Genomic DNA, 25610 nt, shown 5'->3' with positions numbered 1-25610 from the left:
ATATGACTTATCCGCTATTTTCCAAGTCTTCTGAAGCCATACCTGTTTTGCATGAGGAACAGATGGTTTAAAGGAATATTCCAGGTTCAATACAAGTTAAGCTCAATTGACAGCATTTGTAGTTAATGCTGATTACCACAGAAATGTATTTCGACACGTCCCTCCTTTTCTTAAAAAAAAAAAAGCAAAAATCTATGTTACAGTGAGGCACTTAAAATGGAAGTGAATGGGGCCAATCTGTAAACATTAAAATACTCACTGTTACAAAAATATAGCCACAAGATGTAAACAATAAGCATGTAAACATGATTTCAGTGTGATACAATCACTTACTAACCTATTCTGTGTAAAGTTATATCCAACTTATCAACATTATGCCAAAACATTATGCCAAAAATGCTGTTGTTTGAGCTTATCTTGTATTGAAGCCGGAATATTAATTGCGTAATTCTTCCATTCTGCCGTAACTTTTAAATCTCAATTGCGGTAGCATTTTTCAATCTTGCTGTGTCACATGGCATGCAAGAAACCACATGGCGTTTGCTGACAATGACGTCTTTTAGGCGAAACATTTTTAGATGTCTAAAAGCACCATTTTTCAATTGAACCCAAGCGCTAATGTGATTTGAGAGTTCCGTTGGAGGGGAAGATTAACAGTGAATAATCGCTTACATTTTGATCTCTTTTGTACACAAAGCGATCATATGATTAAGGAAGGATTGGAATATAGCCTCATTAGTCAAATATTGACTACTTCTATTGAGCTTAGTAGTATAAATCACCATCCAATTTCATTATATGTAAAATAACAGCTCGGACATCCTGTCTACGTCTCATTTTGTGTTTAACAGAAGACAAAAAAAAAAAAAAAAGAAATTGGGTGAACTATTACTTTTACGTTTTCGTAATGGCCGTGTTGTTATTATAAGCATGTTCGCATGTTTTACACAATTACTATTATTATTAGTCTTTATAGTCCTTTCATCTTTTTTACATAACATGAAAAGTGAATGGTTACTGAGACTAACATTCTGCCTAACATCTCCTTTTCTGTTCCACAGAGGAAAGAAAGTCATACAGGTTGGGAACAACATGGTGTGAGTTTTATTTTTAGGTGAAATATTCTGATTTGCACAAACAGCACCTTCTGTGAGTGCCGTCTAAGAGATTTCTAGCTATCACTATGAGCCAACTATGTTAGCCAATGCGCCTGTGGGTTCACACAATATTACTTCATACACTCCTTTTCTCTAACGATTATAACGGTCAGTGCTTTTTTGTCAGTGGAATTAAGTGCAACACTAATATAGGTTTAAAAAAATCCCCAAATGCATATAAACACAGTTTATACTCTGCAGAGAACTTTCCAAAACTCAACACTTAACAAACACCAGAGCATTTTATTGACCCAAGTTTAGTGAAAAGTGTCAAAATACAAATACAAGCATAGGAGTACAAGCAATTTTGAACACACAAAATACATATATCTCTTATAAAGACATTGCAGACAACTTGTCTACAAATAAGGCCAAAACTACTAACCTGAGATATCCCACAAAACCTCAATAAATTGGACAATAGGAGAGGTTTTAGAAAAATATATATTTCAATTTGCAAGAAAAGACACTATACATTCAAACAAACAAAATCAGAGGACTGAGGCTCTTTCGTTCTGAATGTTCAGCTCAGCTTTTCCTCTACTTGTTTGTTAGTAAGACACTTGATTTGTATTTCCGAAGAAATTAAATAGAGAAATTAGAAAAGATGAAATGGATAACGAAGGGGAATGTGCGAGACAGGGCGGGACAGATGGAACGAAAGCGAGAGATTATAAAGGGATCATTAAGAGGCAGAGCGAGCGTGTGAAAGGGAAAAGAGAGTGAGTTAAATAGAGCCTCAGGCTTCCTTTTCGTCCCTTTCTCTCCGTGTTTTTGTCTTCATAGGTGCAGGCATGGTAGCGGTGCCCCCCAACCAGTCCCAGTGAGCAAAGAAAGGGGCAAAGTTAGTGCCTGGCTGCTGATGGTGAGCGTCGTGTCGCAGGGCTCCCCCCCAGAGGCCGAAGGGAACCAGGCGGTGCATGGCCCATGGGAAGTCATACCCGCAGTGGTCTTCCGTGGACACCCAGATGTTGAAAAGCATGAATGCCCAGGCGGTGAGACAGTGGCACTGGAGAAGTAAGGGATCCACCGTGGTCCAGAATCCAACGCTGAACAGCTCCCAGGCGGACAGGTACTGCGTAACCAGGCTGAAAGGCTGGCGGTACTGGTGGTGGAGGGCATGAAAGGTTCGATACAGCCAGCCTACACGATGATGCAGAAGGTGCCACAAGTAGTACTGGAAGTCAAACACCACCGTGCACCCCACGATGCCCAGCAGGAAAGCGATGAGCGTAGGCGCCTCACGGGGCAACGGCACGGGCGGTCGCCAAAGCCACTGGGCCACGGCGGCGGGGAAGATGTAGAGCAGATGGTTGTATGTGGTGAGAGCCAAAGTGTTGCCGATATTGGACCAGGTGACGGTATGGTCTTGATGGATCTGGTAGCGGCGGATGGAGGGCCAGGTGGGAGCCAGAAGATCCAACACAGTGTAGAACAACACCAGCACCAGGTACATCGACACGGAGAGGATGACAGGAAACAGCGGAGAGCGCAAGCTGCTCTCATGGTTCTGCTGAAGATAATCCCACATTGGCTGCAGCACAGAGCGCTCGGACAGAGCCCAGGTTGCGTTACTAACGTCCAGCATGCCGCTCAATGTCTCCACGCGCATACTGCCAGCTATGTGTTATTGATGCAATGGCCAGCTGCTGTTACACCTTCAGTGGGGTGAGGATGCTGGCAGTGGCCGGTGGCGAGTTTCTCTTGTTTTTGCCCTCTATTGGCTGAGTGGGTTTGGTGGATGTGGGTTTTTGTAAATGATCTAATCTGCGCCAAATAAGGCAGGCCTTTATGCCTCTAAAATCTGTCCAAGCACCACCTCCTGCATCTGTAGCGTCTCTCTTTCTCTCTCTCTCTCTCTCTCTCTCTCTCTCAACCCTCACACTCCCCCTCTCTTGCTCTGGTGTGTGGTGTGTGTGAACGCTCTTTCCATTGGTAGTTAGAAAATGATCCAACATTTGACTAGCTGAACAGTTAAGTCCCTCTGCAACTCGTTTCTGACCTAGAAATGAAGAACAAGTGAGAGAAAGAATGATAGATCTTTTGCTGTTCTCTGAAGTGTGTTTGACTTTGATGTGAGTCATCCGTGTGGTTTGTGACAAATTATATGTTCGATTCACAGATGCATCAAGATTCTTTCTCAAACTGTTTTGGATCCATCCACAAAAATTCATAGTCAGAGTATTAGATTAACTATTAGTACCTCTAATAATCTCATAAATTGATCCTTCTCATGCACAGTCACAGAAAACAAGACAAAGTTTAAGGTGGCTCTGATGCGGCATTTCTTTTTACACCAAATGAAAGCTTCAGAGACATACTCTGATACTGAAGTATGCTATTATACCCGCTTATTCTGTTTATATTGCTGGTTAAGAGCAGATATATTTTAGTATGGCTTTCACATGGAGTTTAGCAACAATCCATTTGAACTTATGTTATACCTGAAAAATTTAAATGCATCAAGAATAGTTGGAATCAGATTGTGACCCACTGAATCAAAAGTTCCTGAAATCAAACATTGGACAAGTTTGCATGCACTATCTTACACCGATTGTGCTTAATAAGTCAGTGTGTGTGGTCATGTAAATGCCTTTAACGGCTTTCCTTTATTAAGCAAAAACCGATCGACACAGGTAGTTTTTTGCCCATTATCCCAATTTCACGTTGCATGTAAACACTTTTACCAGCTTATTCAGTACTGGCACAAGTGTTGTTGGCACATGGATGCAACGTTTTGACTTCAAAAGCAGAGAGTAACCCGATGATTTCAAGTCTGATCGAAACATGGTTTTCTTGCATTGTCAGATATTTTTAATACGATGATTTTTCATAATTATCAGCATATTGGTGTGCATGTAAATGTGCTTACTGACTATCCTACCTTACCTAACATCAACTGCTTTAAATTGCGTTTGTATAACGGACAGATGTTGAAACACAGTATAGAGCAACTGACCTCAACATTACAGCAGAATTTTTTACCACATCATCTAATTTCCTGTTGCACCTTACAAAACCTTCAATAATATACATTAATTACCATAACATTTGCATAAACTGACATTACACAACGTTGCATGAATATGCATGTATTTGTCTGCCTGGATTTGGGTAGAAATACATCATTAACAACACATCTTTTTATATAGATGAGTATGCCTACTGTACATCTTAGGGAGGAGATAAGACCCAGTTCTTCTCTTTTTCTCTTTCATGGTCCTTCAATCTTCCTCTCATTAATCATAGCTTTGCTGACAGTCCTTTACAAAGATGAAAAGGCCTTGTTTTGATTTTGTCAATTTTCAGACCAGGAAGTTGCAGTTGGATGTCACTGTGGTCATGCATAAATCTCTTTACAGAATAAAGTTTGTTTGTTCAAACAGAGAAAAGCAAAGAGCAGGACAGGGCAGACAGCCACTGAGCTGGTCTCTATGGAGTCAGTAATGACATTCACTGCTCATGCAAAACATCCTTCAACAACAATACATTTTTTGATGAACTTACCTTATCTATTGCTAAATATATTTAGTTTTTGGTAATTAATTACTGTATGTAATTTTCCAAAGGGACTAGAATTTTTTTATTTTTATTTTTATTTTTTTTTATGTTAGTTGCTTAATAAAGGTCAATACAGCTTGAGCAGAAGCAGCACCTATCTGTTACTTGAAAATGTTGTAACATACAAGTGATGTTTTCATAAATTAGATTGAATGCTTACATGTTTTAGCACTCTGTGGCACTTTTTGTTTTAGTTAGACTTGAACTGGCATTGTTTCATATCACAGCTGCTCAGTACAAGCCACAAAAGCTCAATGGATGTTTTCAGCCTGGTTCACTTGCTGGCACTAGGATTAACTGTCTGATCCTGTGGTTGCTCTTGTTGCTCATCATCATCTGGTTCCAGTACGTTGCACAAGTTGAGTACAATGTAAGTTCCACATTGTTCATTGATTCTAACTTGTGAACTACTTGCTAGTTGTGAAATTCCAGGTTGCACGTTTGTAAAGGGTGATGACAACTCCAGTGACACAAGGTCTGACATTACAATAGACAGCGGCTTGAAATTCTGGAAATGCATTCTAGAATTTAGGTCCCAGCTTTCACTGCAAAAATTTGAAGCACATTTGTGCTCAGGAAGTCCTCCTGCAATTGAGACAAAAAGCATGCAAAGATTAAAAAACATGAATTATGATAAGAGCCTAATTGAGGGTTTAAATTCAATTTGGGCTTAACTGAAAGTCACAATGAGCCCTTTTCCACAGATGGTATGGGGCGGGTTCCTGAGCCGTTTCCATCGCAGAAAAGGCCAGTCCGGGGCAAAAAAACAAAAGCTTGCTGGTCTCTACGCAGGAGCGTATTACTGCAGGGGGCAGAGGGCGGGATAATGTTTCGTCACCAGGTAAAGTTTTCCAAATAACAACAGTTTTGATAGCTACCATCTCAAGCAACAAGTACTTTTTCACTCTATAACAACAATAAAAAAAACTTACAAATATGTCAGACATCAAAAGCATTGAGGAAACGCAAAGGAAACGAGCACTCTACTAGCGATATGGTCTTCTACAGAGATTCAAGATAAACTAGAGAGATCACAAAGGAAACAAAGAGCCTACGAGGAGATATGGCAAGAAATGATGCACACCGGCTGCAATCGGACGATTGACCAAATCATTAACAAATTGAAAAATACTTAAAAGAGAGTACAGAGACCATTAGCTAAACAAAAGTGACAGTGGTGGGAGCAATGAAGTCTTGGATACCTACATTAGGGTGCTAACTAGTCAGCATTGAATTCAGTCAGTCACGCTCAAGACAAACACCAAATCGCCGGTGTCCTCTGTGACTGATCTCGGTAAGTTACTACATTTGCTAACATTGTTAGCTTTCCTTACACTCTTCTCATCTTATTTTGTGCTTTGTTTTGTTCAGTAAGGGAACTGCTCACTTAGTTAGGAAGATTGTGTCTATCTGTTAAGTAAACCAGTAAAATTCTCAATCAAGACGTAAACGTAATAGTATATGCTATGGCAAAAATCCAAATATAACCATTTGTTACACCAATGTTAATAACGATTCCACTGTTACAGTTTATAGTATTTAGCTAGCAAAGCCACACTAAGAAGTTCATACAAACTAGTGTGATTATATTACCTGATAAATGTAGATGTGGTCTCTGGTAATCTTGTTGAGCAATGTGTTGGGCCTCATGTATTCAGATAGAAGACAAAGGCAGGCCTAACACAGTCGTAAAAACCTAACTCAAGCCCCCACATTCCAAGTCATAAATTATACTGATAAAAATCTGCTAAAAATCAAACAAAGGGAGTCCAAAACAGACTACAAATCCCATGAAGCCTTGCTCACTAAAGGATCGAACTCTCAACTCCTATTGGATGAGGCACACAACAGAACGTCCCTCAAAGATGACATCATCAGGAGTTTAAATACCTCTGAAATGCTTCCGGGATTTGCTTCCAGCAACTTTGTTCGTCCTGTATAGACACAGTTCATCGCTGCTCTCAGGTGCAACCTCTTGGCACAAGGAAGTAATGTCCGACTTGAAACTGTGGCCATACAATCTCCATCTCGCTGGACGAGTTGAGATTACTCTGTGTTCAACCGAACACTCTAACGGATCCGAAGGAGACCGCCGAGCAATTCGCATCTTCATCCGTTTGCCTACAGAAGTGAAGAGATTAAAGATTTCTCTTCCATCTTCAATCAAGTCGACATTTCTGAGTTCTCCGCCAGCCCGCCGAGAATCAACTGTCGTACCGCCCTCTGACAGAGCGAGGAAACGGCCTCCCGTCATCACCCGAGCCTCAAGGAACCGGGTCAGAGTTAAAGGACGGAGGAAAACACATTCTACCTGTGTCCTCATGCGATTCAAGTAAGAGGTTTACGTCTGGGCAGAGATAGAATATTATAGTGTGTTATTCTTGTGTTTCAAGGTTTTTGCTTGTACAGTTTACGGACCGCCATGTCCGCTCATTATTAATACTCAGGGTATTAATTATCACGAATTTGTTTTGCTGTATTGTGGTCCAACCAAATTGGACTGTTGTGCAATTTCGCCATCGCGGGTGAGACAGGTAAACTGAGTTCATCCATTAAAGAGTCAAAGTATGCAGGACTGTTTACGAGCCGTCCACCGCGTCTCTGAGTGATGAACTAACAGCTGCTTTTTCTCCCACGATCGCGAAATCGGCTTTAGGGCCGTCACTTCTCTCTCTCTCGTACTAACCACACACACACACACACACACACACACACACACTGTCACACACACACCTTATGTGTTATAGGATTATTTTTATTTCCATATCTAATCACATCACTGTTTAGTTTGTAGTTGTAAGTCGGAAGTTTATTGACTGCATTGTATTAATTATTAATTGATATTACTGCATAATTAAACTTTGTTTATATTACAAAGAGAAGTGTTTTGGTTTGTTTTGCATACACCCGTGTCATGCTTACGGAATGTCAGTGCTCGGATTCAAACCTTCATTCATTGTTTTTTTTCCCAAAAATCAATATTCTTCGGATGTCGATTTTCCTAAGAAAACAATCTAATATTGAGACTACTTTACTATCCGGTTATTAGTCCCTGATTTCAGGGTGGTGCCCCGTCAATGTTAATCCTTATTAATATTCTATTGATTTTTGATAATTGATAATTATCTTTGATGATTGTTGAATTTGAATGATATTCAAAATGTAGTGTGCTCCTAAACGTAGCACACTACATTTACTGGAGCAGACAACCCATATGAGGTTTTAATGAATTAGATTCAATTAATTAATTTAAATATTAATTAATAACTAAAGAAATAATTATTAATTATTTCTGATAGTAACACTGATCTAATCAACCAGTAAAGCCCTACAAATGTAATAATGTTGGATGGCATTTCTCTGTTTTTTTTTTTTTTTTTTTTTACCCAATTTGGAATGCCCAGTTCCCAGTGTGCTTTTAAGTCCTTGTGGTCGTGTAGTGATTCACCTCAATCCGGGTGGTGGAGGATGAATCCCAGTTGCCTCTGCCTCTGAGACCATCAACCTGTGCATCTTATCACATGGCTTGCTGAGCACGTTGCCATGGAGACATAGCGCGTGTGGAGGCTTCACGCCATCCACTGCAGCATCCATGCTCAACTCACCACGCACCCCACCAAGAGTGAACCACATTATAGCGACCACGAGGAGGTTACCCCATGTGACTCTACCCTCCCTAGCAACCGGGCCAATTTGGTTGCTTAGGAGACCTGGCTGGAGTCACTCAGCACGCCCTGGGATTTGAACAGCGAACTAGCAAACTCCAGGGTTGGTAGCCAGCATCTTTTACCACTGAGCTACCCAGGCCCCCATTTCTCTGTATGTTTAAATATGTTGTCAAAAACAGGAGTAAAAGCTGCACACAAACTCTGTGACGTGGCATGTTTGTTTGTGGGCAGGTGAGGTAGTCACATAAAACTACCATAGGCACGTAACCTGTTACATCACCATTCGATTCTCAAGTCAGTGGGAAAGCACAGGCGTTTTGCGATTGGCTCCAGATTGCCTCGGCCATGTACCAGTCGAGCACAGGCTCGGCACGAGAACCATGGCCATTTCAGTGGAAAAGGGCCAAGAATTGGGTTAATTAAATATTAGCATTATGGATCATTTACATGTACTAGACTGCTTGTATATGCTATGCTACTTTCTAACTATTGCGGAAAATATGCCACTAGACTCATCTCACGTTGTTTGCTAACTGCTTTGCTTTGATATGAGATTTTCTTGATGTTTTCATATGATGTCTTCTAGCTGTGTTTCCTAAGGTACCACACGATGGGAGTACATGTAGGCTTAGGAAAGAGACCATATAGGAAAACTTCTTTCTTATATGACATGGTGTAATATCCAACAAATTGTGATTTGACTGATGAAAGTGATCGTGTAGCCTAATGTCTTGTGGGGTTTTTTTTACGAGCTTTGTGTGAGTTGAGCATGTAGTAGCGGCCGTGGCAATTGGTAACCGTCATTCTGCCAAATCCGTTTGATTTACTATGAAGATATGAACAGTGTACAAATCTTACAACAACTTTAAGGGGAAGATGGGACCTGTTTATTCTTGCCCAGCCCAAATTGCCTTTTGGCGACCTTAGCACAATAAGCCTTCAACAGACATCAACAATCGCATCTTTAAGTCTTTTCAAACGTTTTTGAGAAATACTTGTGATAGTTAAATCTGTAATAAAGTGAGAAATAATGACAGTACTGAAGTTTTGATGATGCTCTGTCTGAAACTGATCCTAACTGAAAGTGTTTGAGAAGCGTAGCTACTCAGACCAACATACGCAATGTATTTTTGCGAGCGTCTTTTTGGCGGCAATTAAAAATATACGCATATATGAACTTTTATGTAACTTTTTGTGGTTAATGAAACATTGTTTGAAAATGCTATTGAATTATACTTTATGTACTATGTTGAATTAATACTGTTTAGAATATGTAGGTATCAGCAGGGTTGGCGCCATAGCCAGACCACTGTGCCCCCTCTGTCAAAATGTTGCATTTGAACCAATTTTTATAATTTAGTTATCTTTTAAATGTGTGTGTTATTTTTTATTTTTTATTTTTTTAAGCCTAAATCAACTAAATTGTAAAATAAATTCAATAAATAAAGCAAATTAACCCTTAAACTATTTGTAGTGAATAACTGAACATTTCGGGTGGAAGGTGGGGACAGGAGTTACACTGTCTGGCCAACTGACTGCTCTCTTCTTAATTAGAATTTTTTTTTTTTTTTTCTTTCTGTAATTCAGTCAGAGCTCAGAGGCTCAAAGTCTAAAAGGAGTGGTTTACTACCCTTTGCTGTGTTTTGTTAATGAATATAAGTGAAGTTGTCTTAAACATTATTTAGGTTGATAAATGGATAGAATTTCATTTACTCAAACAAACAAAATTCCATCAAATTGAATTAAGTTTTTATAAAAACATTTTTAAATATATTGAGGTTTTATTCATTTAATTTAGTTTAAGAGTACTTGATTAAATTATTATGAAATTGAAATGCGTAAATCTGAAATATAGGCATGTTTTTGGAGTGTGCTCTCCAGAGGATCATTTGATTCGATATTTATTCAACAACATTTTTTAGATTTCGCTTTTTGTTAATTTTGTATATTTGTGGCATATTTTACAGTGCTGACATGCCACATGCACAGGCAAGGGATAAAGAAACATTTTCTGGCTGCAGCCTCTGCTTCACAACAGTTACCAGGAAGTGAACATGTATTATGCACTCTGCTTTAGGAGGTGTTTAGGTTTGTGTGGTTAGCCCAGAGACACATCCAACGGTCACCAACGGGCAACAGATGTAGAAAGGAAGTCCCGCCTTCAGGTAAAGGAGCCAATCACCAGATACAGACATCGCCTGTCAATCAACTCGAGAACGCGCATGCGCATTAGATATTCAAGACGGGAAAATTCCGTTTTTTAGCGTAATCTGATGTAAAGAAGCACAATTTATGATACCAGTGTAGTCAGATTTTACTGCTGATTTGAAATATTTCTTTGATCGTAATCTTGACCAACCGTTTTTTTAGATTTCGGTGTTTCCCCAGTAAAGTTGATAGGAGCTGCACTGGCATGCCGCTTGTTTACATAGCTCCACGGCAGCGTTCCAAAGATGGCCGCCGAGCCGTAATTTTCAGCAACATTATGGTAAAGTGGCAAATCTGTAACCCCCTTCGAAATTTAAAATGCCCCCTCGGGTAAATTATCCTGGCTCTGACCCTGAGTAGCAGTGTTGTCAAAATACAGTCAAAACTACTGTACATGCCTCATGCTCGGTGCTCTGTTGCAATACTACAGTGAGACACTAGAGGCCAGAAACGCATCATCATTAAAAACCATTACCATCCAAAGGCGGGCTGATGTCTGTGATGATACTGTGAAAACAACAAAATGTTTCCCTCTTAAATTGTACATTTTGATATTTGGCAATAATGTTTGGACTGCAAATACAGTATGAATGCTGACAGTTTATACCAAGAAAGAAGGATAGTTATAGTTTTCTGCGACTATAAGGGTGAGAGGCTTCAAGCATAGTACATTCAAGAGGTTCGTCTCACTCTTCTCTTTCTAATTCACTTAGCACTTCGAAGGGAAACATTTCATCATCTTAATGAATGGAAAACACTTTTAGCTTGGAGGGATGGAGGCGGTGGGGGGAGAAACACACCTGAGCCTTATCCTAACCCCTTGCCCTCTCCCTCAGGTAAAAGCAGGAGGCAAAAAATAGACTTACCTTTATCCTTTGAGAGAAAGATAGATTTTGAAACACAACCGCAATAAAATCTGGAGCTCCAAAACTTTTTTATTTTAGAAAAGTATCAGGAAATTGTACAGCTCCAAATAAAATAAATACTGATTTTCTCAAATTAGAAGACTTATGTTTAAATCTAGAAGTGTACTCTATGGAATCGTTGTGGTTTTGGGAAAACAAGTAGCCTACACCGTGCACGTCATCAGTCTCTCGTTCCTTTGAGCAATAATAGTCATGCCATAAGCACTTTTGCTTGGAGGATGTTGGAGTTTCCAATCAAAGCACTGAACCTTTCTGTAACAAGTTGACCAGACAACCAAACAGACATGATACAGTACAAGCAACTAACAGATAAACCACACATGACCTTATCAATCATCATTCAGCATCACAACCGAAAACCTAACCATATAACCAGACACACAACAATACAACATAACCTATAGGCATACCCATCTTTCTGGATGTGTCAGTGAGTGCATATTCAGATTCTAGTACTGGTCTTCAATGAATGTGTCACTAATAACGTCTCGGTCACATATGTAACCTCGGTTCCCTGAGACGAAGGGTACAAGACATTGAGTTCTGCTTCCGCATACAGGGAGTCAGGCCCGGTTCCAGATCAGAATCACTGCGGGTGCTTCTGAAAATAACGGGGGTGCTCTGTATAAAGTGGAGATGTATCATAATTACACATTATTTAAATATATTAAATCATGTTTAAATGCTACTAAAACAACTTAAATAACAGTACAAAACATTTATTGCTTCATTTTTTTCACATGATCTGTCCAGGGGTGGGTTTATGATTTCTGAGGCCCCAAGTAACTGACCAAGCTGGGGCCCCATTTAGAAAATTTTTGCTTAAAATTATATAACATTTATTTTAAATCATAATTTTAAATTCATCCTATCAACCATTGTAGTCAAGTACATTCAAAATGTTTAATTAAATAAAAATCTAGTTAAAGATAATTAATGCATGTTTACCAGTTTTTCCACAATACAGTAATAAAAAAAAACAAAAAAACAATATGTACCTACATAAATTTATTAAAAAAAATATTTTTGAACAGGGTGTGCAAAACCTACTACTTCACCCAGTAACATTTTGGAATTCAGTTGTTATTTATTAATTTTATAACCCAAAAACACGTTCGGTGTGAATAGCCCCGAACTCATCCATTTGCACGTATCTGATTTGCACAATCATATACATTTTTCAACCTTTTTATGTTCATACATGATACAATGTGCCGCTCACCATTGGGAAGCTGTTGTGCATAATGTGCAAACTTTCTTGCATGTGATTAATGTGAGACACAGAAAACAACATATTGAACAACATTTTGAACAACAATATTCCTTTCCCAACAAACAGCAGTGGAGAAGAGGGGAACAGCATTGTGTGTCAGGAGCGCTTTTGCTGCTCGGTGGAGGGGGGTTCCAATTGGCGTGGGGCTTGCGCTGAAGCGGCTGCCTTAGTTTGGGCCACGGCTTGCGTGGCTTTTCCAGCGGCTCGGTTGCGACATTTGTGTGGGGTTTTTAGCTGGGTGCTGGACCTAGACAGAGCGGGAGTGAGCCGGTTGTGATGAAATACTGCTCTGTTTTGGCATAAAATGTCTCATAGCCTGTGATTGTTGCTGAGTCGTGACGTAGAGCTCAGCAATTCTATTCACAGAGCCACAAAAAGGCCGGCTGGGGACACCGGAGCATCATATAGAGTGGCTTTTCCCGCATCACGCATTTCCTTGAGGGTCAGCCAGATGTGATGATCCAAAAACACCAGGTTGCTCATTGACTTTCCAATGGCCTGTGCAGTGACTTTCGTGGCTCGCAGCACTAAGTCCGTAGCGGTGAGGAGCTCTTTGAACGTCTCTGGATCGTTGCCTTGCTCATCCATTGTTTGAGGAGCTTAGCTTAGAACACTTGGAGCACAGTCATCACGTGGAGTGCTGAACCAGTTTGGCCCACCGCTGAGTATGCTCTTCCAGCCGGTGCAGATGTTAGTCAACAAGGCTTAGAAAGATGAACAGGGCGTGAGTTCCACGCCCTGCTACTCGCCGAGCAAAGATGTGCCGCTACCGCCTCTTTCAGGGTGGGTAAATGGGCATAACCGTTTTCTTCCATGTGATCCACATTAGAGAGGATGTAATCACTGCATGGGCGAGCTGAATAGGGCGTGTGCCAGGATTTTGACTGTTCGTTATGAACTTCAGGAAAGAATGATCTACGGGACGTGGTTGCTTGATGGTGTCCGGACTGCAGGAACCATTCATCAAGGTGAGATCGTGTAGGTTCCTCTGGAGGAGACCACTTGATATCGAGCTCTTCGACTGCCCTTGAAAGGACATGCTCCTCACCTTCACTGGGGCGGTAGCATCATCCACTGACCACTCGCTTGATGCAGAAGACATGACATCGTCATCATCCCCAGTATCAGAACTGCCGAACGAGATGAGGCCATGCACTCCTGCGGAGGGCCGGAGCTCGTCACGCACATAATGTATCAGCATAGACACGTTACATGAAGATTGAGGAGCTTGTGGGGCATGTGCTGGCACGATGACCACCTCAAATTCATCCTGCTCGAGCTCACGGCCCAGCTGTGCCTCCTCGTGTGATCCTCGTGTGTCACAGAAGAGGTGGGTGGGAGGGCGCGGGAGGCTGAATCGTGCCTCAGAATGAGGGTGATTCGTGAGCGAAGCATCTTGAGACTCATGCCCTCACAGTGAGGGCAGTCTGTCTCCATTAGAGCTGACTGCGTGGGCGCGGCCCAGACAGTGAATGCAGCTTTCATGCTGATCTGACGACAGGATGTGCCTCTCGCACAAGGAACACTTACGGAACGACATCTTGAAAAAGAGGCGAACATGTAAGCGACTCTCTTATATACAGTTGTGCTCAAAAGTTTGCACACCCTGGCAGAAATTATGAAATTTTGGCATTGATTTTGAAAATATGACTGATCATGCAAAAAAACTGTCTTTTATTTAAGGATAGTGATCATATGAAGCCATTTATTATCACATAGTTGTTTGGCTCCTTTTTAAATCATAATGATAACAGAAATCACCAAATGGCCCTGATCAAAAGTTTACATACCCTTGAATGTTTGGCCTTGTTACAGACACACAAGGTGACACACACAGGTTTAAATGGCAATTAAATGTTAATTTCCCACACCTGTGGCTTTTAAAATTGCAATTAGTGTCTGTGTATAAATAGTCAATGAGTTTTTTAGCTCTCACGTGGATGCACTGAGCAGGCTAGATACTGAGCCATGAGGAGCAGAAAAGAACTGTCAAAAGACCTGCGTAACAAGGTAATGGAACTTTATAAAGATGGAAAAGGATATAAAAAGATATCCAAAGCCTTGAAAATGCCAGTGAGTACTGTTCAATCACTTATTAAGAAGTGGAAAATTTGGGGATCTCTTGATATCAAGCCAAGGTCAGGTAGACCAAGAAAGATTTCAGCCACAACTGCCAGAAGAATTGTTCGGGATACAAAGAAAACCCACAGGTAACCTAAGGAGAAATACAGGCTGCTCTGGAAAAAGATGGTGTGGTTGTTTCAAGGAGCACAATACGATGATACTTGAACAGAAATGAGCTGCATGGTCGAGTTGCCAGAAAGAAGCCTTTACTGCGCCAATGCCACAAAAAAGCCCGGTTACAATATGCCCGACAACACCTTGAAATGCCTCACAGCTTCTGGCACACTGTAATTTGGAGTGACGAGACCAAAATAGAGCTTTATGGTCACAACCATAAGCGCTATGTTTGGAGAGGGGTCAAAAAGGCCTATAGTGAAAAGAATACCATCCCCACTGTGAAGCATGGTGGTGGCTCACTGATGTTTTGGGGATGTGTGAGCTCTAAAGGCATGGGGAATCCTGTGAAAATTGATGGCAAGATGAATGCAGCATGTTATCAGAAAATACTGGCAGACAATTTGAATTCTTCTGCACGAAAGCTGCGCATGGGAAGCACTTGGACTTTCCAGTACAACAATGACCCTAAGCATTAGGCCAAGTTGACCCTCCAGTGGTTACAGCAGAAAAAGGTGAAGGTTCTGGAGTGGCCATCACAGTCTCCTGACCTTAATATCATTGAGCCACTCTGGGGAGATCTCAAACGTGCGGTTCATGCAAGACGACCAAAGACTTTGCATGACCTGGAGGCATTTTGCCAAGACGAATGGGCAGCTATACCACCTGCAAGAATTTGGGGCCGCATAGACAACTATTACAAAAAACTGCACGCTGTCATTGATGCTAAAGGGGGCAATACACAGTATTAAGAACTAAGGGTATGCAGATTTTTGAACAGGGGTCATTTCATTTTTTCTTTGTTGCCATGTTTTGTTTTATGATTGTGCTATTCTGTTATAACCTACAGTTGAATATGAATCCCATAAGAAATAAAAGAAATGTGTTTTGCCTGCTCACTCATGTTTTCTTTAAAAATGGTACATATATGACCAATTCTCCAAGGGTATGCAAACTTTTGAGCACAACTGTCTATATATTATATATATATATATATATATATATATATATATATATATATATATATATATATATACAAACAAAATAAAACTGTATACAATTGCTTATAAGGATACACAACTCCTGCTGAAGCGCTGTGGGGAATCAGGATGCTGAAGTGACCCGTTCACCAGCGAAGCATCAATCGGTAAGTTGGAGTGATGTGTGCCGAAGCACTGCAGGGGAGCGAAGAGTCTTCTCTTTGCTTTGAAGATCCCGCCCACTGACTCGTGTAGTCGACGGCAAAGCAGTAGAGGACTTCTAGATGAAAGATGAATCGCTGTCTTGAAAGAAGAAAATTTGTTTGCGCACCTGCTTTTATAGTGGACAGCTTCGTGCCTAAAAGGTTGGGGCTCAAACACCATATCCAATATTAGAATATTGCCATTATTGTAGAGAGGTTTCAACTAGGTCGTGTGGAAGGACACTCCCCATATGCGTTAGCAGAATGCAATGTCAAGTGTACTGAGTCATAAGGGAACTTCATGTTATACTATGTGAGATACAGTCAAGTGAATCAATAATTTAAAGAACCTTAAAGGGATATTCCGGGTTCAATACAAGTTAAGCACAATCTACAGCATTTGTGGCATAACGCTGATTACAGTGTTACAGTGATGCATTTACAATGGAAGTTTTCACACAGAAAAGATTAGTAAAATTAGTAATTTTATCTCACTAAAATCATGCTACCACTCATATTGTTTACGTCTTGTGGCTATACTTTTGAAGTCATGAGTATTTTAACGTGTATGGATTGGCCCCATTATTTTTTTGTTTTGTTTTTAAGAAAACGAGGGATTTTTCAGTAGTAATCAACATTATGCCATAAATGCTGTCAGTTGAGCTTTTCTTATATTGAACACAGAATATTCCTTTTAATAATAGGCTATTATAAGTCTTATTCTGCTCTCTCTCTCTTTCCCAGCAGAAGTAACACGTTTTGGTCTCTGATCTTACTTACAACAACTTAAAGAAATAAAATGAAAGATCTTGTATGCATCCAGGACATTAATTTGTATTCAATTTGTATTTATTTACATACACCGATCAGCCACAACATTAAATCCACCGCCTAATATGGTGTAGGTCTCCCTCATGCCGCTAAAACAGCTCTGACCCATGATCTAAAATAAAACATGTTTCATCAGACCAGGACACCTTCTTCCATTGCTCCATGGTCCAGTTCTGACACTCACATGCCCATTGCAGGTGCTTTCGGGGGTGGACAGGGGTCAGCATTGGCACTCTGACCGGTCTTTGGCTACGCAGCCCCATACGCAGCAAGCTGTGATGCACTGTGTATTCTTACACCTTTCTATCATGGCCAGCATTAAGTCTTTCAGCAATTTGTGCTACAGTAGCTCTTCTGTGGGATCGGACCAGACGGGCTAGCTTTCGCTCCCCATGCGCATAAGTGAGCCCTGGGTGCCCATGACCCTGTCGCCGGTTCACTGGTTGTCCTTCCTTGGACCACTTTTGGTAGGTACTAACCACTGCATACCGGGAACACCCCACAAGACCTGCCGTTTTGGAGATGCTCTGACCCAGTTGTCTAACCATCACAATTTGGCCCTTGTCAAAGTTGCTCAGATCCTTACGCTTGCCCATTTTTCCTTGACAGGTGCCATTGTAACGAGATAATCAATGTTATTCATTTCACCTGTCAGTGGTTTTAATGTTGTGCCTGATCAGTGTATGTGTGTGTGTCCCAGCTAAATCTGTTGACAGTTAGGGGATTACGAGGATTCATTTTACGGTTTAAAGAGGACCTAATATGTATTTGGACACTTAAGCCATACTTAAAAATGTATGAACGTCATTGAATTAGAAAACAAAATATCCATTGTATTTGGGGCTACTGTATATGCTCTATATTACTCTAATTGTGTGATGGTGGATGGGGAACACCTGTGCTGATGTGTCTGTCTGTGTCTAAAACTCTCAGGGGGCCGCTGCTCTTTTATTTAGAGCATGTTTTCTGTGCAGGTGAGGATCATATACTGTAAGATCACAGGGTTACTATGGTGCAACACCTAAGCTACCATATATCGTCATGACAACAGAGGAGGGTCGTTTTAATGCACTGGTTATCTCATAAACAACTTCGCTCACTCTTCAAAACACTTTGTTAGCGAACACACCCAAAGTTCACTTCTCTGCTCTGAACAAGGTAAGATTTTTTTTTTCTCTTTTGCAAACAAACTTTGCATCTCAATTGATACGAAAGAGGAGTAATAACCTAGTTATCATTTATTTAATATAATTTTTTTTATGATTTTGAACCTCTTTTATGTTCAAATATTCTTTGTATAACATGTATAAGATTGACTTTTACAAAAACCACTGTGGAGGTGGCATAGTACAGTGACGAGATATGATAGTAATACCTGGATATGTACTGTGCCATGGTACTGGATTTATAGTTTGTATTTGTGTGCCATTTAAACATGGTACTCCAAGGTACTACAAATAATAGCTTGGTATTTACCATGGTACATGTCCAAAAACATGGTATTAACATGGTTCTTTTATTTTGGTACATTTTTGTTAGTGGATATAGCCACTATGTAGTACACAAAAAAAAAAAAAATTGCTCTTTAGCTAAACTTGATTCAATCATGGACAGTCGTTTCACGTGTTTGAAATGTGTTTTCTTAACTTAAAATGACTATGTAATCTCAACACAAACACTTTGTGTAGAAAGAACATTGTTCAGTTGGGTAAACCCAACAAAATTAGACTTGTCAATGTAACTCAAATAAATCTCTTTTATTTCTTCATGTACTAAATAGTGAAAGTAAATGTAAGCATGTTAAATTCATGCCGCTCTACAAAACATACTAGCAGTTTCATGGGTGACATCTACCTCATCATTAGCTCAAGCTCCACTCTTCACCACAATGGTAACCCCCAAAACTCCAACATTACAGAAACTCTTCTAAATCTCAACAAAACATTAAACACTAACAAGTATCCCCCTTTTATATTCATCTTGCACAAAGACACTTAATTTTAACATTTTCTCTCCTTATCGAGTCCAATGCAAAGCATGCTGGAAAATGCAAATCCCCTGCCCAGTTTCATCAATGCATGTAGTCATATAGTCCCAACTCAAATGGATTAAGTAAACTTTCATTTTACACATTTAAATGGATAGAACACAATGAAATCAAGTTGTGACAAAATGTTCAAGAATTGTGCTGCTTTAGTCCATTTTAATAAAGTAAACTGATCAAGCAGCAAAAATCCTTCTTTTTTTAAGTGTAGTTCAGCTAGAACTGTAACTTTTGTTAGAACAATAACAAAAGATACAAAAGTATTATAAGAGTTATATGTCCACAGGTGATCTGCAGCAGCCATGCCCAGTAAACTGGAAGGAGCCATGGACGCACTCATCACAGTCTTCCACAACTACTCAGGGACCGAAGGAGACAAATACAAACTCAATAAAGGAGAGCTGAAAGAACTTCTAAACAGTGAACTCACCGACTTTCTCACGGTTGGCAATCTGAATTTTCACTAAACGTAAATCACTCTGATTTTTGTTATGGATAGCTTGCGCAGAACTTTCGGTCTTGTGACTGGCGCAACAAAAAGGCGATGTGCAGTTGTTACCATAAGGACTTATTTTTGCTTGATCTGACCCTTGAAAATTACTAAAATTGAAATTAGTGTAACCTAATGTATTCAAATAGGTTTTTATGATATTAAATAATAAATTTGGAATTTAACCAAATTTATATTTAACTTAAAACCTGTTCCTTTAGATGCTACCACATGAAGTTAACTTTTCGGTTATTTGAAATGTTATTTTTTTTTACTGTGCAGGTAGTAAAAAACACACAGGTCAATAACTTCAACAGCTTAAAAACTGTTGAATATGTATCCAATTTATATGTTTTTGATAATAAAATATTTTCAGACTAAGGCTTTATTAGAGAGAGTGCACTTCTGCTGTAATCCCTTTTTTTGCTGCTTGTTTCTTGCGAACATGAATGGAATTCAGATTTGTTCTAATTTCCTCACCAGGAACTGAACTGAAATTCAGTTCCTGAATTTAAATTCGGTTCTACATTTTGGGATGAAACGTGACCTGGCCGTGTTTTTGTGTGATTTACCCTCTTGAATGTGGGTCTCAGCTGTGCATGCATCATCAAAAGGAGACTGTTGTTTACGCATCATCAGTTACTGCCTGGAACACTGCCTGATATAGATTCTCACCTCTCCCTCACCATGACCTTCTGTCTCTCTTGGGAATGTGTACTGTAACATAAGAAGGCAGAAAAAGAAATGAGTGAGATGTTAAACAGTGTCTGGTAGTTTGCTGTGTTAACACCACACACACACACACACACACACACACACACACACACACACACACACTTACTTACTTACTTACTTATTTACTAAATGAAGACACACCATAGATCATTAAAGAGTGTAACAGTCTGGTTCCAAAAGTAAAAATCCCATACATTTTTGGTATTGGGGAATTGATTTTTAATCTAACCCTAAACCGTTAAAGACAGAACTACAGTGAGCTCCAAGGTTGTTAATCGATGGTATATGCCTGTTGAACCCAACAATCCACTTGATTTCAACCTCATTATTAAAAAGTCATGTTTATTAGTGGAATTTCCTGGTAAAGAACTACACTACCCATAAATCCTGAAGAGAAAGATCCACCATTTAGAGAATCATGGCCAACAAACTGCAGCAAATGAGTTCTGCAGCAACCGCCCACTTCCATGATGCTCTGTAAATGACACAATCAAGTCGGTCTTCCTACACTTTCAAACGACTTATATATTTGTATATATCTGAATTCTTTTTGGAATAAACTAAACATATAGTATAGACATATAGTATAGAGCTTAAAGGGATAGTTCACCCAAAAATGAAAATTCTCCCATCATTTACTCACCCTCATGCCATCCCAAATGTGTATGACTTTCTTTCTTGGGCTGAATACAGATTATTAGAAGAATATCTCAGCTCTGTAGGTCCATAGAATGCAAGTGAATGGTGACCAAAACTTTGAAGCTTCTAAAGGCACATAAAGGCAGCATAAAAGTAATCCATACTCCAATGGTTTAATCCATGTCTTCTGAAGTGATCTAATCGGTTTTGAGTAAGAACATACCTAAATGTAACTACTTTTTCACTGTACATCTTGACATCTGCAGTCTCCTTGGTGATCATGATTTCAAGCTCGATTACGGTTAGCGGCATCTAGCGCTCTGCACATGCATCAAGCACTAGGAAGTGCAATCGAGTTTGAAATCATGATCGCACCTAGAGACTGCAATGGCAAGATGTAATGTGAAAAAGGAGTTACATTTTTGTCTATTTTAACCCAAACCCAATTAGATCACATCAGAAAAAACTTTAAACCACTGGATGGATATGAATTACTTTTAAGCTGCCTTTATATGCTTTTTGAGCTTCAAAGTTTTGGACCCTGTTGCATTGTATGGACCTACAGAGCTGAGATATTTTTCTAAAAATCTTCATTTGTTTTCTGCAGATGAAAGAAAGCCATTTATATCTGGGATGGCATGAGGGTGAGTAAATGATGAGATAAATTTCATTTTTGGGATGACTATTCCTTCAAAAAAAGTGGGCGGGCACTGTTGCGCTCTATTATCTAAAGATAACATTATTATATAAATCAAATTATAAATACTAGACTAATCCTACCCCTAAAAGAAAACGTTTAGATTTTTTATTTTATTTTTAAAAAAACAGTATTTGCTCTATTTATGAAACGATTTTTCTGATGTGACATTCAGGACATCCCTGAATGTCTCCAAAGGGAGGTTTTGTAAGATTTAGCTCACTTTTGGAGAAAACTTTGTACATAGACACAGAGACATAGCCAGTCATACAGTATAGCCACAGGCTGATGAAGTCTGATAGCTTTAAAGTCATGGCTCATTGGTTACCAACGTTACCAAAGGGACGCATGGCCACTGGGGGTTACCCATTTGTGGCCACATGGATAGGAATGTCCGTATAGATGGATGGGTGGCAATGAGACTGATCTGTTGATCTTTTTTGGACGGTCTGGAAACAGATTAATGCTACAGTCAGTCTGACTGACTAATATGACACAAGGACAAGGAATAATCAAAAATGTCTCTGTCTAAAACTGTCTGTTTTATAAATGCACTATTTAAAATTAATATATTAAATCCTATGCTTAACACTTGCTTTGTTTTTTCGTCTCTTTGTTTAGTCTCAGAAGGACCCCATGCTGGTGGAAAAGATCATGAATGACCTGGACTCCAACAAGGATAACGAGGTCGACTTTAACGAGTTTGTCGTGTTGGTGGCGGCACTGACGGTGGCGTGCAATGACTTCTTCCAGGAACAACAAAAGAAGAAAGGAAAAGATGGCAAATGAAACAGATCCGTGAAATGCTCCAGTACCTACATGTATAATGCTATATGATGCAATCAAACATTTGTTATAAACTAGTAAAGTCCTCATATCCTTATGTTAGAAGATTATTCTGACTAATTAATTATGTAATAATGTAATTTCTCATGCACATTGATTTATTTTATGTTCTGACTGATTTTTTCTAATTACTAAAGAATTGTTTTCTTATCATGAACTAAATGCAGCTTTTGAAAACTTGCATATACGACATCATTGTTGTGTCTGCACACTGAAACTACTTACCAGTCAAATTTACTTCACAAGTTTTTGCACTCAGTTTTTCTAAGTAAATAATTAAGTTAAATAAAATTAAGTTAAATCTACTTAATTTCATGACATAAAATTGATTAAAGTGAGTGTGTAAATTTAACTTAAACATTTCAGTGAATACAGTAACTTTTACTTACAAATATGATGTACATGGTCCTTAAATAAACTTGAAACTTGAGTAAAAGTGAACTTAACTTATTATCATACATCTCACTATATGAACTTTAATTAGAAACACATTTGATCATGTACCACATGACATACAGAAGCCTTCCACAGGGTAGCTTAATGCATGCTAGTCTAGTAGACTACATCACCTTGCATTACTAGTGATATTCACAAAATACAAAGCTACACGCACGCAGACCTCAACACTTGGTGCATGAGGACGGACACAATCAGCAGATAATTTTTTTGATTGTGAATTTTTTAGTAGAAAATTAAGTTCAGACTGCACAAAACAAGAAGTTACCAAACGTAACAACACGTGTGTAAAAACTGTTTAAATAAACCTGCAAAATCATGCAAGCTCATTAATTATTCAACACCGGAGCATATTGGGAATAACTTTGAAAAGTTAAAGGGATAGTTCACCAAAAAGTTAAAATTTTCTCATCATTTACTCACTCTCATGCCATTCCAGATATGTATGACTTTCTTTCTTCTGCTGAACACAAATGAAGATTTTTAGAAGAATATCTCAGCTCTGTTGTTCCATACAATGCAAGTGAATGGGTACCAAAACTTTAAAGCTCCAAAAGCACATAAAGGCAGCATAAAAGTTATCCATAAGACTCCATTGGTTAAATCCATGTCTTCAGAAGTGATATGATATGTGTGGGTGAGAAAAAGTCCTTTTTTACTAACAATATCCACTTTCACATTCTTCTTTTGTTTTTGCCGATTTGCATTCTTCATGCGTATTGCCACATACTGGGCAGGGTGGGGAATTCATAGTAAAACAGGACTTAAATATTGATCTGTTTTTCACCCACACCTATCATATCACTTCTTAAGACATGGATGCACTGGAGTCTTTTAGACTACTCTTATGCTGCCCTTACATGGTTTCACGTTGGATCATTATTTCTTTTTTCTAGTAAGCCCTTTGATATTAGGGCAAAAATTGTACTCTTGATAATAATTTTTGTATTGTTTTCTTGTAAAAATATATTTAACGTGTATTTTGTCTTACTGTACTGGCAGAGTTTTTATAGTCAAAACAAGTGAAAGAATCTACCAGTGCTGAATACGTAATCCAAAGTATTTAGAATATGTTACTGACCTTGAGTTATCTAACGGAATACGTTACAAATTACACTTTACAGCATGTATTCTGTAATCTGTAGTGGAATACATTTCAAAAGTAACCCTCCCAAGCCTGGTTAAGGATGAGTGAATATTAATTTTTAGGTGAACTATCCCTTTAAGTAAAATTTACTTAAATTAGCCAATAAGGTTTTCTACTTCAGGACTGATACCTGATGATGCATTGTAAAGATAAACAATCACAAATAATATTGACTTATAAGCTAGAGCATTCATTTGTACATGTTTGAATTGAGGTACAAATGAAGAATGTACTTAATATTTTCAAGTTCATGCTTAAACTAGCTTATTTAATGTAGAAAGTACTTAATCTTTCCTGCTATATTTACTTCACCACAAAATAAAAAAAAAATTTCAGTGTACAATGCATTTGATTAGATTGCGTAGATGTTGCTATGACCTGTCCTCATTTGTTTCACTTGTTGAATCATTAAATCAAATCTGAATCATGCTGACATACAGCCACCACTTCTGTGTAATTTTGCACTCCAAGCCCAATTCATATTGCTATTCTACAATATTGTTGTAATTTTTCAAGTATAACTAATATTAGACTATATACTATAGTATAGACGTTATACTGTATATAGACTCTAAAAGGTATTTGGATGATCCCCTACTGAATTTCCATCCTGATCAAAGCTGGCTTATGCTGGTTAGTGTTGGTTCCAGCAAAGCTTAGCTAGTGAATCTGGTCAACCAGCATGATCTTTTAAGGAAAACGTAGTCTTGTTGGTTAGACTGCTTACTGGTGACCAGCCATGCTGATATTTTATGGTAAAGTAAGATTATAGATGCTGGCTGCATAGTATGCTTTTGTTTTGTTGGGGCACAGGAGAATTGTTTCTAAATGGACTTAAGTAAAAAAAAAAAGAAAAAAAAGTTAAATTGTCTGTGTGTTCAATGCATTTCCTAGTTTGTCCTTCATTCTCTTTGACTGTGGAGTTGACTTCAAGTGTCTTCTAACAGACGGCTAATGTCTGCGATGATGCGATGTGATGTAAGAATGATACACGACCTCATTTCCAGCCCCTGTCAATCAAACTCTATGTTTTTATAAAGGACAAATGAAGATCTTGGCAGATGAGCGTGACTGCAAACCTGAGCAGTCAGAACGTCTCTCTCTCACACACACACACACACACATACACATATTCAAAGCAGGAACAGGACCTAATATAACTGTTCCTTGTGATAAACTGCCTGAATGCTGCTTTTTATGAAATGTCCTTCAGTAGACGGACAACCAGTGTTACCTAAGATGCTGCAGACTAAAATAAATGAATAAATAAATGTACTATGAGTAAGCTCCCACTGTGTTTCCTTTTTTGGTGCATAAATCTGTCAGGAGTGCCAGTGATGGCTACAATGTAATAATTATCTGTTGTCTCATAATGGCCTCTAATTTCATTTGTCTATTTTTCCCTTGGTGATTCATCATTGTCTTTCTTTCTATGGCTCTTCCATATGTATCCTCTTCCATTACTCCTAAATGAAAGGTCACGCTGAATAAATGGGACTTTAATGCCTTAA

General features: G+C 39.0%; 2 protein-coding genes across 7 annotated transcripts; one reads left to right on the top strand and one right to left on the bottom strand.

The window, feature by feature from the left end:
* Nucleotides 1–1380: 1380 nt before the first annotated feature.
* Nucleotides 1381–2914, bottom strand: LOC127428724 (cholesterol 25-hydroxylase-like protein 2). Its single transcript, XM_051677287.1, has one exon. The coding sequence runs from the start codon at nt 2767–2769 to the stop codon at nt 1897–1899; it is 873 nt and encodes a 290-aa protein (XP_051533247.1). The 5' UTR covers nt 2770–2914; the 3' UTR covers nt 1381–1896.
* A 184-nt stretch (nt 2915–3098) lies between these two features.
* LOC127428725 (protein S100-A1-like) lies at nt 3099–23681 on the top strand. Of its 6 annotated transcripts, none has more exons than XM_051677291.1 (5): nt 3320–5559; nt 10464–10551; nt 18020–18203; nt 19376–19532; nt 22272–23681. In XM_051677291.1, the coding sequence occupies exons 4-5, from the start codon at nt 19392–19394 to the stop codon at nt 22437–22439; spliced, it is 309 nt and encodes a 102-aa protein (XP_051533251.1). In that variant the 5' UTR covers nt 3320–5559; nt 10464–10551; nt 18020–18203; nt 19376–19391; the 3' UTR covers nt 22440–23681. The 6 variants fall into 6 exon arrangements, with proteins under 6 accessions (XP_051533252.1, XP_051533253.1, XP_051533251.1 ...); XM_051677290.1 differs by having other exon boundaries at nt 3320–6012; XM_051677292.1 differs by lacking the exons at nt 3320–5559; nt 10464–10551 and adding an exon at nt 3099–3232.
* Nucleotides 23682–25610: the final 1929 nt, after the last annotated feature.

Source organism: Myxocyprinus asiaticus, chromosome 38 (genome assembly GCF_019703515.2).
Source record: "Myxocyprinus asiaticus isolate MX2 ecotype Aquarium Trade chromosome 38, UBuf_Myxa_2, whole genome shotgun sequence".
In the NCBI taxonomy this organism is placed as follows: Eukaryota; Metazoa; Chordata; class Actinopteri; order Cypriniformes; family Catostomidae; genus Myxocyprinus; species Myxocyprinus asiaticus.
This window is presented reverse-complemented; position numbering and strand designations above follow the sequence as displayed.

Bases quoted from the DNA above. Each gene is read 5' to 3' on its own strand.
- LOC127428724 (XM_051677287.1), bottom strand. From the start codon at position 2,769: ATGCGCGTGGAGACATTGAGCGGCATGCTGGACGTTAGTAACGCAACC.
- LOC127428725 (XM_051677292.1), top strand. From the start codon at position 19,392: ATGCCCAGTAAACTGGAAGGAGCCATGGACGCACTCATCACAGTCTTC. The intron at 19,533-22,271 runs GTTGGCAATCTG...CTCTTTGTTTAG, and splicing joins AACTCACCGACTTTCTCACG to TCTCAGAAGGACCCCATGCT.